The 17,074-nt window shown below is 38.7% G+C and overlaps 1 protein-coding gene across 1 annotated transcript in view; it reads left to right on the top strand.

The window, feature by feature from the left end:
* LOC126184416 (mucin-5AC-like) overlaps positions 1-17,074 on the top strand; it is a 309,546-nt gene that overhangs the window by 249,841 nt on the left and 42,631 nt on the right. Inside the window, exon 15 of the mRNA XM_049926804.1 lies at positions 4,503-4,649. Coding sequence (XP_049782761.1) covers positions 4,503-4,649 — 147 coding nt within the window. The remainder of the gene's footprint in view (positions 1-4,502; positions 4,650-17,074) is intronic.

Genomic DNA, 17,074 nt, shown 5'->3' on the forward strand with positions numbered 1-17,074 from the left:
TGCAATGCTTGTTTACATTGGGCTTTTTCTGAAGCTGATTGCATTTAAAAACATGCTAGTCCTCTGGAGAATACTTGAAATAAATCTATAATGTAACATATAAAGTAGATATTCAAATATGGTAATCTATATTTGTTTTCATTTCCTGTTGTGGGGGGGGGGGGGGGAAACAACAACAAATATTCCAGGGAGACTGAAATATGCCATTGTCAAATCCCTATTTTAAAAAGGTGTTGGGAGAGATGTCAGTAACTACTGACCTGTTTTGCTGCTGGCATTTTTCAAAATTTCTAGACTAGTATCTCACTTGAGCTACAGTAATGTCTTCAGCAAATCACAATTTGGGTTTCTGAAGAGTTGCTCTACTGAGAATACCATTTACATCTTCACTCACCAAATTTTACAAGCATTAAAAAATAAAATAGCACCAGCTGGTATTTTCTGCGATTAAAGCTTTAAGGGATTGATAGTATAGCCAACGAATGGACAATAGTGATTCAAGCAGTGTAGTCTGGGGACATTATTCTGACTGGGGAGAAATCATGTATGGAGTGCCCCAAGGCTCAATTGTAGGTCCACTATTATTCCTCATAATGTAAACAATCATCTGTCTAATATACAAGAAGCAGAATTAGTTCTTTTTGCAGATGACACTAGTATTGTAATCAATCCAAGCATACATACAGAAACAGTGTTCTTTATAAGTATCATTGAGTGACTTTCTGTGAATAGTCTCACCCTCAGTGTTAAAAAAGACACAACATATTAAGTCCAGCACATATAGGGGTACTACACCAATGATAACTGTAACACATGGTGAGGCGATAATAAATAGGGTGGAGGCTTCAGAATTCTTAGGTGTCCATATTAATGTGGAAAAAACACATGTTGAAACTCTTAAAACAATTTAGTTCAGCCACATTTGCACTTAGAATAATTCTATGAGAGAGACAAATGAGTACGTTGACATATTTTCATTCAACAATGTCATCTGGAATAATGTTCTGGGGTAAGGAAGTCTTCATTACTCAAAAATGTGCTGTAAGAATATTGTGTGGTGTTCACCCATGATCCTCTTCTCAAAATCTGTTTAAGGAGTTCGACATTCTGATTGCTGCTTCACAGTATATTTATTCCCTCATGAAGTATGTTGTGTATAATTTGCTGCAGTTCAGAAAAAGGAGCAATAATGTACATAATTGCATTATCAGGAGGAAAACACATTCATTACTCCACGTTAAGGTTATTTGTAGCACAAATGGGGTGCACAATGCTGCATCTGAAATTTTTGATAACATACCCATTGACATGCCTGACAGATAGCAAAGTAAAATTTCAAAAACAACTTATTGCAATGTGTAAGGGTAGGAATTACTAACTCACATATCTCTCTCTCTCTCTCTCTCTCTCTCTCTCTCTCTCTCTCTCTCTCTCTCTCTCTCTCTGTGTGTGTGTGTGTGTGTGTGTGTGTGTGTGTGTGTGTGTGTGTGTGTGTGTGTGTAAACCTATAAATTATGATGATGTGAATGTAAACTGACTCATTCCCCATTTTTATGATATATCATGCAAATAATCCATGAAACAAGAAATTAACATGTGGGGCCTTGAAAGAACAAACAGAAAATACTTGTTTTATATCTAATTTGTGGGATAGAAACTGTATATAATAAAAAGCCTCTCCAAGAATAATGTGTGATGTACAATAAAAGTAATTTGTACCAAACTGCAAAAAGATGGGTGGAATACAAGCAGTTAAATAAGTAAAAACAACAGTTGAACAGTAGGAAGACATGTAAAATGACAACTTGAGCATAGCGGCTCAGCTTACTAGCTTTTATTCTTCAGAATGGATGTGTGTATACACACAACATCATCCTGGCATTGTGGTCTGAGTGGGGCTTTAGTTGTGCTACGATGGTATCACAATGTTACTGCCTCTGTGGCATTTGTGAGAACATGCTTGGGAGCATGAGTTCGTAAGCTGAGCTGTTATTTTAAAGCTCTTTTTTGTGCAGCTGTCCACTACTCACTGTCTTCACTACATGGTTGTCTTTAGTCAATCCATAATTTTTTAAGCAATTAATCGTGTTAATAACACGTCACAGTTTGAAAACAGTAACATGTATAAACAAAAATGGCGTCTTTAATTTATGGCATAACCTTAGTCTGGTGCTTAGAAAAGCAAATTATGCCTATACGGAAGTTTTTATATTTGTAGGTAGAAAATACTTTGTTAGTTACTTAAATTTTAGAAATGCCAGCTTGGAATCTCAACAATATAAGGTAAAATATGCACTACTGGCCATGAAAAGTGCTACACCAAGAAGAAATGCAGATGATAAACGGGTATTCATTGGACAAATATATTATATTAGAACTGACATGTGATTACATTCTCACACAATTTGGGTGCATAGATCGTGAGAAATCAGTACCCAAAACAACCACCTCTAGCCGTAATAACGGCCTTGATACGCTTGGGCATTGAGTCAAACAGAGCGTGGATGGTGTGTACAGGTACAGCTGCCCATGCAGCTTCAACACGATACCACAGTTCATCAAGAGTAGTGACTGGAATATTGTGATGATCCAGTTGCTCGGCCACTATTGACTAGACGTTTTCAATTGGTGAGAGATGTGGAGAATGTGCTGGCCAGGGCAGCAGTCGAACATTTTCTGTATCCAGTAAGGCACGTACAGGACCTGCAACATGCGGTCGTGCATTATCCTGATGAAATGTAGGATTTTGCAGGGATCGAATGAAGGGTAGAGCCACGGGTCGTAACACATCTGAAATGTAACGTCCACTGTCAAAGTGCTGTCAATGCGAACAACAGGTGACCGAGACATGTAACAAATGGCACCCCATACTATCACGCCGGGTGATATGCCAGTATGGTGATGACAAATACACCCTTCCAATGTGTGTTCACCGCGATGTCGCTAAACATGGATGCGACCATCATGATGGTGTAAACAGAACCTGGATTCATCCGAAAAAATGACGTTTTGCCATTCTTGAACCCAGGTTCGTCACTGAGTACACCATCGCGGGCCCTCGTGTCTATAATGCAGTGTCAAGGGTAGCCGCAGCCGTGGTCTCCGAGCTGATAGTCCATGCTGCTGCAAACGTCATTGAACTGTTCGTGCAGATGGTTGTTGTCTTGCAAACGTCCCCATCTGTTGACTCAGGGATCGAGACGTGGCTGCACGATCCATTACAGTCATGCGGATAAGATGCCTGTCATCTCGACTGCTAGTGATACGAGGCCGTTGGGATGCAGCACGGCATTCCGTATTACCCTCCTGAACCCACCGATTCCATATTCTGCTAACAGTCATTGGATCTTGACCAATGCGAGCAGCAATGTCGCGATACAATAAACCGCAATCGCGATAGGCTGCAATCCGACCTTTATCAAAGTCGGAAACATGATGGTATGCATTTCTCCTCCTTACACAAGGCATCACAACAACGTTTCACCAGGCAACAGTGGTCAACTGCTGTTTGTGTATGAGAAATCAGTTGGAAACTTTCCTCATGTCAGCACGTTGTAGGTGTCGCCACCGGCGCCAACCTTGTTTGAATGCTCTTAAAAGCTAATCATTTGCATATCACAGCGTCTTCTTCCTGTTGGTTAAATTTCACGTCTGTAGCTCGTCATCTTCATGTTGTAGCAATTTTAATGGCCAGTAGCGTAGATTGCTACTTACTTAAAGATGACACGTTAAGTAGGAGACAGGCGCAATGAAAAGACTGTTACATATTCAGCTTTTGGCAAAAGCCTTCTTCAGAAAAATAAACACACAGGCATTTATTGACACAAGCAAACACACCTCGTGCACGTATAACCACCATCTCCGGCAGCTCGGACCAGAATGCCATTAATATTGTAATACAGTGATGATTAGTCAGCTTAATCTGGTAAAAAAATTGTGTGTTAATTGTCTGTGTCATTATAAGTAGTAGTTAAGAACTTCAGCTAATATAGCATTTTGTCTTATTTCATGATGCTGTACTTTATTATGGTTGTGATAGCTTCACCACCATAAAGTATTGTTGTTACTTAGGAAAAGTAAGACTTATTATATTATTATCATCATCAACATCATTATTATTATTATTATTATTATTATTATTATTTTGAAGTCATTAAATGAATACTGGGAGTGGATAAATAATGTTTACAGTCAGCTGTCAGTTGTGAAAGAGGAAGCTTAGAAAGACAGTCCAAGGATTTCATACAATTTTGTTAGACTACTTTTTTCTGTGATTTCCTGTAAAATATTTAAAATAAACGTGTCCTTAATCTTGGAGTAAGCATTCATTTCCATTACTGGGCTGTCTGGTTGTGACATGTCAGCATATTTGTAATCAGTATGTTTTATGTTTCACAAGTACTTACAGGTTTTTATTTGTGGTTGTTGTAGTTATTGTGGCTGTTTACCTTTTACAGGAAAGAGGCATAATATGCATATTCATTTCAATTATTTCCCTACAGGTAACTCCACAAAGCACACAGTTACCAGCTGTAAGGTATCACCATCAGATTGGAAATCAGATTATACCTCTCACCCCGGCGACTCCTCCAAAAAATCCGAGCGGTGTATCTGTTCTTAACTCACTTGCTGCCTCTCCCAATCTTGGTGTTAGTAACTGTTTTACCACTGATTTTACATTCACCGCTAATGCTTATGCTGCTGCTGCTGGTTTTGCTGCTGCTGCTGTTGGTAATACTAACACAGTTGTTTCGACATCTGCGAACACCGTAACCTCAACTACCCTCGCTTCTACAGTCACCTGCTCTGCCATAAACATTAATACAACTGCCTCGGCTACAGCAACTAGCAATGTACCCACTGTGACTCCAGTGACCACTATTGTAGATTCCACCAATAGTGCTGGCAACAGTGTTGTCACAAGCTCTCATGTGATTGCCAATAAATTAACTAATTTCAATTCAAATATAAATGATGATAAAGTATTTATTAATAATGCTGTGACAACCACAGTTACCACTTCTGCATCTGCTGTTGCTGTTGCTGCTGCCGCTGCCGCTGCCGCTGCTGCTGCTGCCGCCGCCGCTGCCGCCGCTGCTGCTCTTACAACAATTACTACTACACCTCCACCTACTCCAGACTCCTCTCCCAGCTCTCTAGCAGTTACTACTAATAATGTAGCTGTATCAAATACTGTAAACACTGCTACTGGTACACCTGCCTCTATTTCCACTACCATTGTCATGGCTAAAGGTACCACCACAGGTGACCTTATTCCCGCTGCAACAGTTACTACTATTGCCGCTACCGCTGCCACCACCACCACCACCACCACCACCACCACCACCACCACTAACACAACAACAACAACAACAACAACAACCACCACAGCAGCGACAGTCACCACTGCTAGAAGTAATGTTGCTGTTACTGCCGCTGTTGCTGATACTGCTGCTGCTCCTTCTACTACTACTACTACTACTACTACTGCTGTTGCTGCCGCCGCTGCTCCTACTACTACTATCACCACAACCACTACTACTGCTACTGCTACTACCACTACTACTGCTACTCCTGCTGCTCCTGCTGCTGCTGCTGCTGCTGCTGCTGCTACTACAACAACAACAACAAGAAGTAGTACTACTACTACTACTACTACTACTACATCTGCAACAACAACAACTACTACTGCTGCTAATAATAATAATATTAATAATAACCCTGCTTCCCTTTCTGCTTCTACTTGTGCTCCCAACACCAACACTAGTACTACAAGTACCTCAACCATAGCCACTGCTACAGCTGCTGCCATTAACATCCCTCCAAACACCATCTCATCAGCCACCACTGTTGCTAATGCTACTATGAAATTTACTGCCACCAGTGCAAGTACCACTGGTGGCTCTGCCATGATAAGTGTTAATATCAGTTCTCCTGCCCTAGTTTCCATATGTTCATGTGACAGTATTGTTATGACAGACAGACAGTGCAGATGTGTTAATCGTGGTGTTAACAGTACCGTTAATGGCTTTAATCAATCACACAATTCTGCAAATACAGTGCTGGAGACAGTGCGCCACACAGCAACACAACCACCACAGCAGCTTAATTACTACCATCCTCAGAAACAACAGCAGCAGCAGCAACAACAACAACAACAACAACAACAACAACAACAACAACCACAGCAGCAGCATCATCAACAGAAACAGCAGCAACAGCAACAACATCCTCAAAAACAGCAGCAACAGCAGCAGCATCTGTTGCTGGTAGATGTATCAGCACAAATCAGTTCTCACATTACTAGTGGCAAAGTAACAGATGCAGAGTCAAAGTTGCATTTGCAGCAGTCAAATTCATCCGGCACGTTACAACCCCAGCTGCCTCGTCACAGCCATCACCACCATCACAACCATCACCACCACCATCATTATCACCACCACCACCATCACCATCACCACCATCCAAACCTCCCTCATAATCACCCTGCCAATCAGCAACCTCATTTACAACAGCAGCAGCAACAGCAGCAGCTTCAGCAATCTGTTGTGCCAGTACTGCACGGAACAAAATCGTCAGCAGTTTCTGAAAAAGGAACGTCACCAATCCAAGTACAGGTATATAATCTTACTCATCAAATTTGTGTATTCATAGCAGTAGAAATCTTAGAGGTCTTTGTAGCATCTTGAATGGGTGTTTGTAATAATTGCCTTCATTTGGGTAGTATTTCCCTTTTCATTTCATTGTATCCTCAGGCTCTATGTAGTCAACCATTATATTTTTATAACACAGAGACAAAGCTAAGATGTATTGAAGAAACGTTTGGTCTTCAGATGCTTGTTAAGTTTTAAGTGCAGGTTGGAGCCTGTGGTAGTAATTTAGTACCTTTAAATCTTCTGTTGTTGTTGTTGTTGTTGTTGTTGTTGACGACGATTATAGGTGGCTGTTGCTGTTGCTGTTGCTCCTCCTCCTCCTCCTCCTCCTCCTCTTCATATTTGTACTTCCTCTACTATTACAGCTACTTTAGTGACAGTAATGAAATAATATGTACAATATGCAGAATACTCGTGTATTCTTTCAGTTTCAAACTTCTTAAATTGTATTTTTCCCCCTTTTTGATTTTGCTCAGGGTATCCTGTTTTGAGTTACAGCAATATATTTCTGCTCCACTCCCTTTGTTGAACTATTAAATAAATGATACAAGATGCACATGATTTTAAACTTCATTCACATTAATTTATTATGTATTTATCAGTGATTTACATTTCTGTACTCAATTAAATGATAAATAGCCAATCCAATTCAAACATATTCATGCCACTTAATATTAATGTGAATTTTCTGTGGTGGCAAGATAATATCTGTTATCATCCTTTGTTGTTTGTGAACATCTTATTGCAAAACTTCTGCGTATGCATGTGATATCTTTGTGCTTGTGGTGGTGGTGATGGCAGTGATGACTTGCACAGGTGCATGCATGAGTATTAACAGTTTGTATATGCTTGTTTTGGTAGTGAAATGCATGATTTAAGATGATATGCAGAATTTCTATAGTGATATCTGTTTTTATATATGCTCTTTCCATTTTTATTCCGTAGAAGTGCTGTACTCTAGAAAAGTGTTATGTAATAAAGCAAGTGCTTATTTGGTGTGTAGTTGCTTTTATATTTAATTTATCTGGATAACTGGTGAAATCATTATATCTATTTTATTGTTCACTTCACATCTGGAAATATTCACTGTCATTGAAAATTTACTTTGAATTACACAAAATATTGATGTTCATGCATTGTAAACTTTTGTTGTTTTCGCTGCTGCTGTAATACTATTACTTCATGTTAAATTTCAACTACAGTCTGTGTTACACTACTTGATGTGTGAAGAATGAATTATTATAACTTGTCATTGAATATTTTTTACGTAGTATGCTGAATATTAATTTCTATTCTACATTTCTTTGTGCTGCGAACAAAGTATGTATGCAGCAGGAGAACAATCTGCCAGAGTTTATTTTAGTGCTTTCAGTACTTCACATGTAGTATGTGATGAAGCATACAGGAGTGATTGAAAAATTTTGTATGTATCAGTGGTAGCCATCCTTGTGCCAAAAAGGACAGTTTATTATTGTTGTGTGGAAAGGACAATGAAAGTATTGGAGTTGTATGTGCTATTCTGTTTTCTTAATGTACAATGTTGCATAACCAATTATTTCCTGGCGCAAGTTTCTTGTATGGACTCTGAAATTTAACTGGTGATACAAGATCCAGTAACTTTCGTTGATAATCCTAGCATTTCATAAACAGTTCAAGACAGTAAAATTATTTTCTTAACAAGAGGTAGTACACAAAAGTGGAAAATGCAGGGTTATTTATAAGTACCTGCAGGATTTCAGACGACAAATATGTGAAATCTACGAGACGTACAGAATATATGTATAAAGTATCCACTGTCTTGTTGTAATTGTGGTATAATCCATTGCTGCAGCATCTGCAGGCACACAAAATCAGTCCGTTTTCTCTGCAAAGAAAAGTTGTCCATAATATTTTCAAGAGGAAATGTGACAATAGATGTTAACTTTAGTTAACTCGTGAATGTGTTCAACAATCTTGTGTTGATCTTCTGTGTTCCAAACATGCACATTATGACACTTCATCTTTCTAAATACTCAAAATGGTGCATCTTTGCCGGAAACTGACTACTGTGCACAACAACCTTTGTACAGTAGCTGCTGCAAGTTATTGCAAAAGAATGAACCTCATTGTCTTTAGTAGTTAACACATGTAACAACTGCAGCCAATATGGTTTCACACACACACACACACACACACACACACACACACACACACACACACACACACACACACACACACACTTCTGTTGAATGTGCCAGGCAGTTAATTGGGGGGTAGTTCCTTACTCACGCCTGTTGCCAGTTTCTTTGGGCTCCTGATGAATGATTCCTCCATACACTCCCATCTTCTTTGCTGGCTGTCCATGCTGGCCTGTTTTCTTCACATTACATAAGCAGCCAGTTTCATTGAATGTGTTGTACCACCCAGAGATTGTTTTGTCTGGTAGAACTTTTATCTGATATTTGGAATGAAATCATCACTGAACCTCCACAATTTACTCACACAGCATGAGGACACTAACCATACACATCATTCCATTATACGCTGTGTTCTAACACACCTGCCCATTAGTGATGCACTTTGCACCTACGCCATGGCATTTATCATGAACTGAAATTTGGAAAGATGCTCTGTACACTGATACATGCCAATTTTCTGCAAATCTTTTGAAACTCCGGCGATACTTCTGTGTAATGCCGTATAGTTATAATGGTTAGTACTTGTACTTTTTGTTTTGTGATGGTATTGAAATGTTTATGATTTTGAGAATGTTGTCGTCACATTTTTAACAATATTAAATATCTCTAAATAGGAGTTTTAAGTAGTACAAAATGTATTAATGTTAAAAAAAAAATACAAGGAAAATTATCTACGTGCTGTGCATAAAGTCTTTTCCCCGACTACAAAAAATTACTTCTAATGAGCTATGCTAGATACAGCTATGTGATTTGTTGCGAATGGTTGCTGAACTCTCAGAAACTGTTTTACCTGGGTGTGTGAGAACTTAACGTTGCGCCTCAGCTTTGTGAATTTCAACTGTGGGTTGATAATTTAACTAGATGGTGCCCTACCACACTGAGGGTTATTCATTCACCAATCCTCGGATGAAACCTTTCCTGACAGATTATCAGTAGAGACTGCCTAACATCGTGGCTAGCAAATTCACCAGCTGTAACATTTCTTGACATTCTTTTTGTGGGGTTGTGTGAAAATGTTCATTCCACCATAAATATGGGAACCTTGTATAGGCAGTGATGGAATAGATGTTGCAACAATATGGAGATAAATTTATTATTATTGCCTAGATGATCTGTGGGTAACAAACAGAGCACATGTGGAAGCATATCCATAAAAAATAACTTCAAATTAACTACCATTTGCGACTAATCACATACCTGTATCTAACATAGTTACTTACAAATAAATTTTAGTAATCAGGAAAAGACTTTATGCTCACTCTGTATGTGTGATTTTTGAAGCTGCAGTGTACGTTGCAGTTTCCTCTCAGTTGCCAAGCTAGCATCAAATAATGAAACTTTGAATAGTAATAACGAAAGCAGATCATACCATTTGGAGAGAAAGGATAAGTGTTTCATTGCCTTGGCAGTGAAGACAATCAAAGAGTACTAATTGTACATCTAAGTACTTTGTCCTTCGTGTACTATTATTTGTCAAAATCCCCAGAAACACAAAATTGCCTCAATTGACTTGTGAAATTTGATGTAAACTCAAAATGTAGAATTCTTCTTCCAATACTTTTAATTTAATTTCAGTTTGCCCACTAGTCTGTTTCCGATTTTAAATCCGTAGTGTAATTCTAACAACAACAACAACAACAACTACTACTACTACTACTGATTCATATCCCCTCTCATCTAGACGTTATAATCTCTCAGACCAGAGATGTAGCCTTTACCAGCCATGAAATTGAAAAAAGTTTAATGTAGGTCAGTTAGAATATCAAGGAAATTGATTGTGTAGGTATTGTAATGAGGTACTGTTAGTATCCTGGCCCCATTGTGATAAGAGGATTAGAGAGTTTTCAGTGTGTTTGTTACCTTTTCCAATTTTCTCATGTGTTCATTTTCATCATATTCTACTTGTTCTCAGAGGAAAATTTGAAAATCTGTTAGTCTTTCTGTGTTGTTGCTGTCTTTAACTCACTTTCATAAATCAGAAATGTTCTTTGGGAGTTTGCTTTTGGAAATGTTGTCTGGAAGTTTTGTTTTACATTTTCTGATTTTATTTCAAATGACACAGTTACTCATTCAGTAATGCTGACTGATGTGTTCAAGCAAAAGCAACAAAACTTCTGATTTACCTGTTTACAAGTGACAGTTTTCACTTAAATTTTTCAAATAGTGGTTTTGGCTGTTAGTTACTAACGCTGGTGTAGCCCTGGCATTGAATGGATTGCCATTTCTCGATATGTGATTTGTGTTGTCATCATTTATATTTTGTCTAACAGAATATGACAGTAATACTAAACAATAAAATGGGGGTCATTTCATAATAATCTTTATTTTTATGTCTTATAATAAATACTGTGTAATGTTGTGTAATTCATTGACATAATATTTGTGCTTGGTAAGGAAATCTCTACAGATGAAAACAGCCTGTCGTAAGTAGACTGAATGTTCAATTGTTGTAAATAAATGTTGTCATGCATTTGTCACACAAATTCTCCATAAAAGTCAAAACTTTCAACAATGCCGATCCTTATTTTTGTGATGATAAAAGTTATCAAAGAAGTAATGGAGACACACAGGTGCAAGTGGTATAGTAGTGCCCACTGTGATAACATTGGCACCAACAATCATATGTCATCTGCAACATCTTTGTCGCCGTCATGATGTATAGTATGGGGCATATTCTTATGCAGCCTCCCATTAACAAGGTTTCTAATTTGCATGGCATCTTTAATTGAGATACAGGCTACACATTACTGAGTGTTGTCAGCACGCAGCCTAATTTCCATAGCCTTTTCAGTGAAGCTACAGCTTCACACTGAGTGATATATTTCTGTGACAATCAGTTGCTTGCTTCACAAATACAGTGTTGGAAATTGTCATGAGCTGGGAATTTTATGGATAATTAATGAAGCAGTTGCACTGACAACATTTATTAATACAACTGATCATGGTTTTTAAACTACTTTAGGAAAGACTCATGTTAGAGTGAAGATAGCACAATATTGTAGTGCCTGTGTTGTTCAGGTATACAATGCAATGTTCCTTCAGACATGCATGCCTGTCTGAAGGAACTGGTACTGTGGTGACTACAGCCATTGTGAAATACATAAAATGTATTCACAGTTGAGAATAGTGACAACCAACAGACATAAGACCCTGCTAGGCCTAAGACTTAGGGTGACACTACAGAAGATAGTTGCTGAAGACATACTTTATTTTGAAATATTAATGTAGATTACCTGCACTAGGGCTGTTTAAAGTGCTGTTGCTGTGTCAGTGACAACTCTTAGGGAACAGGCACAGAAAATCAAGGAAGGAAAAAGGATAAAATGTATATACACGTTGGACAAAACTCCTTAATGTGCATGTGATTATCACATGCCTTCAGCTTCTTGGTGAATGGGATCACATTAGCTATCTACATCAGAAGTAGTCCCTTATAAACGTCCACAGCCATGTGCAGATCATTATACATGCATTGGCCCTGAAATCTTTGCTTTTTTATAATCTATTTCATGTAGCACTAGTTCTGTGTGCACACCATTAATAATAATATAATAACAATACTTCACTTTGAATATACAGTAGGATAAAGCTAGAATCAAAGAAAGCATAAAAATGTGTTAACTATTGCAATTCATATTAAAAGAAATCTAAATTTTACCGCCATTATTTACTGTTCATAGTGCTTTGCATAATAATGGCTTTTTTATGTATTTGTTGGCAAGACGAGTACCCCTAAAGAGACATCTAACACAGCATACAGCCATTGTGTATGACTTGGACAGCACAACAGATCAGTGTGACAGAACCACTAAATGACATTGGCGTCTCCATTAGTTTCAAACTATGTATGGCTATTAAACAGAAACTTTACTAATGAGAAGAAGATAAGAATAGCTATTAAAATTGGCCAACCAACTACTTGACATGAACCGTGATTTTGTATGCAAGGTTTTTGAAGTCTGGTTGCCAGAGTAGAATGCCAGTAGGCTAGCAGTGATTGTAAGACACATTGTTTAGACAAGAAATGTGGAAATGATGTGCCACTGTGATTTCAGTTTCTATCCAATTTACTAGCAATAAGCAGCTCAACCCACTTAAACCTTATCACCAAATGTTTTCAGAGTGAACACACACACACACACACACACACACACACACACACACACACACACACTCTTAATATCTGTAAGGTGCGGTTCTCACTGAGGCGATACAATATGCAATACGACACATTGCGATAAATATACCTAAAAAGAAAGATGATGAGACTTACCAAACAAAAGCGCTGGCAGGTCGATAGACGGTCTGCTTGTGTCTGTGTATATGCGGATGGATATGTGTGTGTGTGCGCGAGTGTATACCTGTCCTTTTTTCCCCCTAAGGTAAGTCTTTCCGCTCCCGGGATTGGAATGACTCCTTACCCTCTCCCTTAAAACCCAAATCCTTTCGTCTTTCCCTCTCCTTCCCTCTTTCCTGATGAGGCAACCGTTGGTTGCGAAAGCTTGAATTTTGTGTGTATGTTTGTGTGTCTATCAACCTGCCAGCGCTTTTGTTTGGTAAGTCTCATCATCTTTCTTTTTATATATATTTTTCCCACGTGGAATGTTTCCCTCTATTATATTCATAACATTGCGATAAAGGTCGCACAACATGATACTTACCATTGAGATATTTGTGTTCCCACTGAGACGATACAATATGTGATATGATATGATACGTGATGCGACTCGCGATATGACAAGCAACAAGACTGCACGAATCGCGTTTCAGTTTCAGTTGCAATCGTGATCTCTTCTGAAGAGGACATTATTATGACTTATCGTTGTTTAATGCTCATAAAACTGAAAAAGAAAGGAAGTGCTGGATGCACCAGTACAATGCTATAAATATCAAACATAGTTTGGCTGTGGTTTCTCATGAGGCTTCTCAGCATGATCACGAATTCTACAGAATGAGTCCAGGCAGTTTCCACTTTTTGGCGCAACTAATGTCAGCTACTCAGACAAAGCAAGACATAAATTTTTGACTTGCTATTTCTCCTACTGAGTAGCTACTCATTACAATAAGGTAAGTTGGTGATCGTGTTGAATGATGTTAAACATGCCACCATGAAAAGTTTGTTTTTGTTAAGACCACCTAGTATGGCACTTTATTTGATGTGATAGGTTTATAAATAATAGTAACAAATTAATATAGCCAGGATAGTATATCTACAACTGCTCAATTTGACAAAGTAGTACACGATTCAGCTTGAGGAGTATTCAGAAGAAACACTGGATTTGAAGTGAGATCAGTCATCATTGATAGTGTAGCAGTGGGTGGTGAATTCTGAGAGCGGTAGACAACGTGTTTGAAGAAGTGGAAGAATTTTACGACGTTAAGAAAAATCCCGATGTGTCATTCTCAGCTTCATCCAGTTGCTCATTCAGAAGTAAAAGGAATTTAGCTTCCACCTCTCTTATGCCTGTCATGAAGTTTCCTGAAATCAGGGGGCATAGACTGAAAATACAGCCAGTCAGTTTTATCAACTGGTGACTGTTAGTGTCTTTTTATTTCAATATTTCAGTAAGTTTTTCATTTACAGCTTCAGCTTATAGTGGCTGCATACGAAAATGAGAAACACGAGGCAGCTTCACACTCCAAATCACAAGCGGCAATAGGCTTTGCTTGTGGCACTTAGCTGCTGACCTTGACGCAGACAACCTCTGTCTTCAGTGCAAACCTTTCAAAATATGCATTGTAGGTTACATATTTGTGAAGTATCACAATAACTGTGGGCAATAGCAAAAAGATGTGGTGTGGCACTATAAGATGTGAAAAAATAAGTTTTTTACCAAGTAGTTTCCTTAGATTGAATGAGGGAGCCGGCATAATGGAGAAGACATGAAAGTCAAAAAACCATGGTTTTTAATATTTGCTGAGAGACTGAGAAGAGAGACAGATTTAGCTTGCTTCATTTGCATAAAACAATTTTTCTAGGCACATTTGATGACCCTAAATTTGTATCGTACAATACAGTTGCACAGAGCAACTGGCATTCCCTGTTTTGCCGGGCGATACGATACGGATGTGTGTCCATGTTGTATCGCTGTCATCCCATTGTGAACCAGTTCAGGAATTTCAGTTACTTTTCTATGCACTCCACCAATGCTGGTTGCTTCTGCATTGTATCACTAGTCACAATGCGTATCGCATTGCCTCAGTGAGAACTGTGCCTAACAAGTAACAGTAAATGGACTGCTTAAAGTGAACAAAAATGATTGCTCGTACAGTCTCATTCAGAAACTGTGTACAAAGTTTGCCTGCCCTTTATACAGATTTACTTCGAAGCAAACAGGAAGATATTCAGAATCTGCAAAAATGAACATGCATATCACACAGCTAACAATGTAGGCACTGATTTCACAGTTATCTGTCAAAAAAGAAGGATAAGTTGCACGTGTATTGTAGTAAACATAATTGTAGTTATACCAAAGTGAGGTTAAAGACAGTTTTTTTAAAAGATTCCGTGCTTAGAAAAAGATTGAAATCTCTGTTTGCTGCAGTCTAATGCCCCAAATTTTTTAAATCGTTCAAGTACTAAACATTTTCAGATCTGTTAAAAATAAATGGAAGGTATGCTAAGCATAACCATATCTAATTAATATTATACACTACATCTGATAAAACAAAACAGTGCTTAGGATACCAGAATAGTTGAAGAGCAACCAGTCATTTACTTGTGTCATGTGCAGAGTCTATGGGTGACTAAAGTACACTGAATTAAAACACGTTATGAAGAAATTTGGTAGTCTGTGTGTGATGTCACAAGGTGACAATGTAATAATGTCTAAAGTAAAACAACTGCAGATATAAAATTACAAACAGTGTACAAAACTAAATTACACTAGAAAAGAATCTTGCAATTCACAGATCGAGCATGGTTTATACACTGAAGAGCCAAAGAAATTGGTACACCTGCCTAATATCGTGTAGGTCCCCCGCGAGCACCCAGAAGTGCTGCAACCCGACGTGGCATGGATTTGACTAATGTCTGTTGTAGTGTTGTAGGCAACTGACACCATGAATCCCACTGGGGTATTCATACATTCGTAAGAGTACGAAGGGGTGAAGATCTCTTTTGAACAGCACGTTGCAAGGCATCCCAGATGTGCTCAATAATGTTCATCTCTGGGGAGTTTGGTGGCCAGCGGAAGTGTTTAAACTCATAAGAGTGTTCCTGGAGCAACTCTGTAGCAATTTTGGACATGTGAGGTGTCACGTTATCCTCCTGGAATTGCTCTAGTCTGTTGGTATGCACAATGGACACGAACGGATGCAGGTGATCAGACAGGATGCTTACATATGTGTTACGTGTCAAGAGTCATATCTAGACGTATGAGGAGTCCCATATCACTCCAACTGCACATGCCCCACACCATTACAGTGTCTCCACCAGCTTGAACAGTCCCCTGCTGACATGCAGGGTTCATGGATTCATGAGGTTGTCTCCATACCCGTACACGTCCATCCGCTCAATAGAATTTGGAATGAGCCTCATCGACCAGGCAAAATGTTTTCAGTCATCAACAGTCCAATGTTGGTGTTGATGGGCCCAGGCGAGGCGTAAAGCTTTGTGTTGTGCACTCATCAAAGGTACACGAGTGCGCCTTCGGTTCTGAAAGCCCATATTGATCATGTTTTGTTGAATGAGTCACATGCTGACACTTGTTGATGATCCAGCATTGAAACCTGTAGCAATTTGCAGAAGGGTTATACTTCTGTCACATCGAACAGTTCTCGTCCGTTGTCGTTGTTCCCGCTCTTGCAGGATCTTTTTTTAGCTGCAGTGATGTCAGAGATTTGATATTTTACTGGATTCCTGATATTCACGGTACACTTGTGAAATGGTCATATGGGAAAAATCCCCACTTCATCGTAACCTCAGAGATACTGTGTCCTATTGCTTGTGCGCCGACTATAACAGCACGTTCAAAGTCACTTAAATCTTGATAACCTGTCATTGTAGCAGCAGTAACCAATCTAACTACTGCACCAGACACTTGTCGTCTTATATAAGCATTGCTGACCACAGCGCCATTTTCTGCCTGTTTACATATCTCTGTATTTGAATACGTATGCCTATACCAGCTTCTTTGGCACTTCAGTGTATTTTAGCCTTTTGTCTTGAATATGTTATTTTATACTTCATTATCACCATTCTTTTGAAAGGAGAAATTTATTCATGATGTCCCGCCAACAGCC

This window comes from Schistocerca cancellata, chromosome 4 (assembly GCF_023864275.1).
Source record: "Schistocerca cancellata isolate TAMUIC-IGC-003103 chromosome 4, iqSchCanc2.1, whole genome shotgun sequence".
In the NCBI taxonomy this organism is placed as follows: Eukaryota; Metazoa; Arthropoda; class Insecta; order Orthoptera; family Acrididae; genus Schistocerca; species Schistocerca cancellata.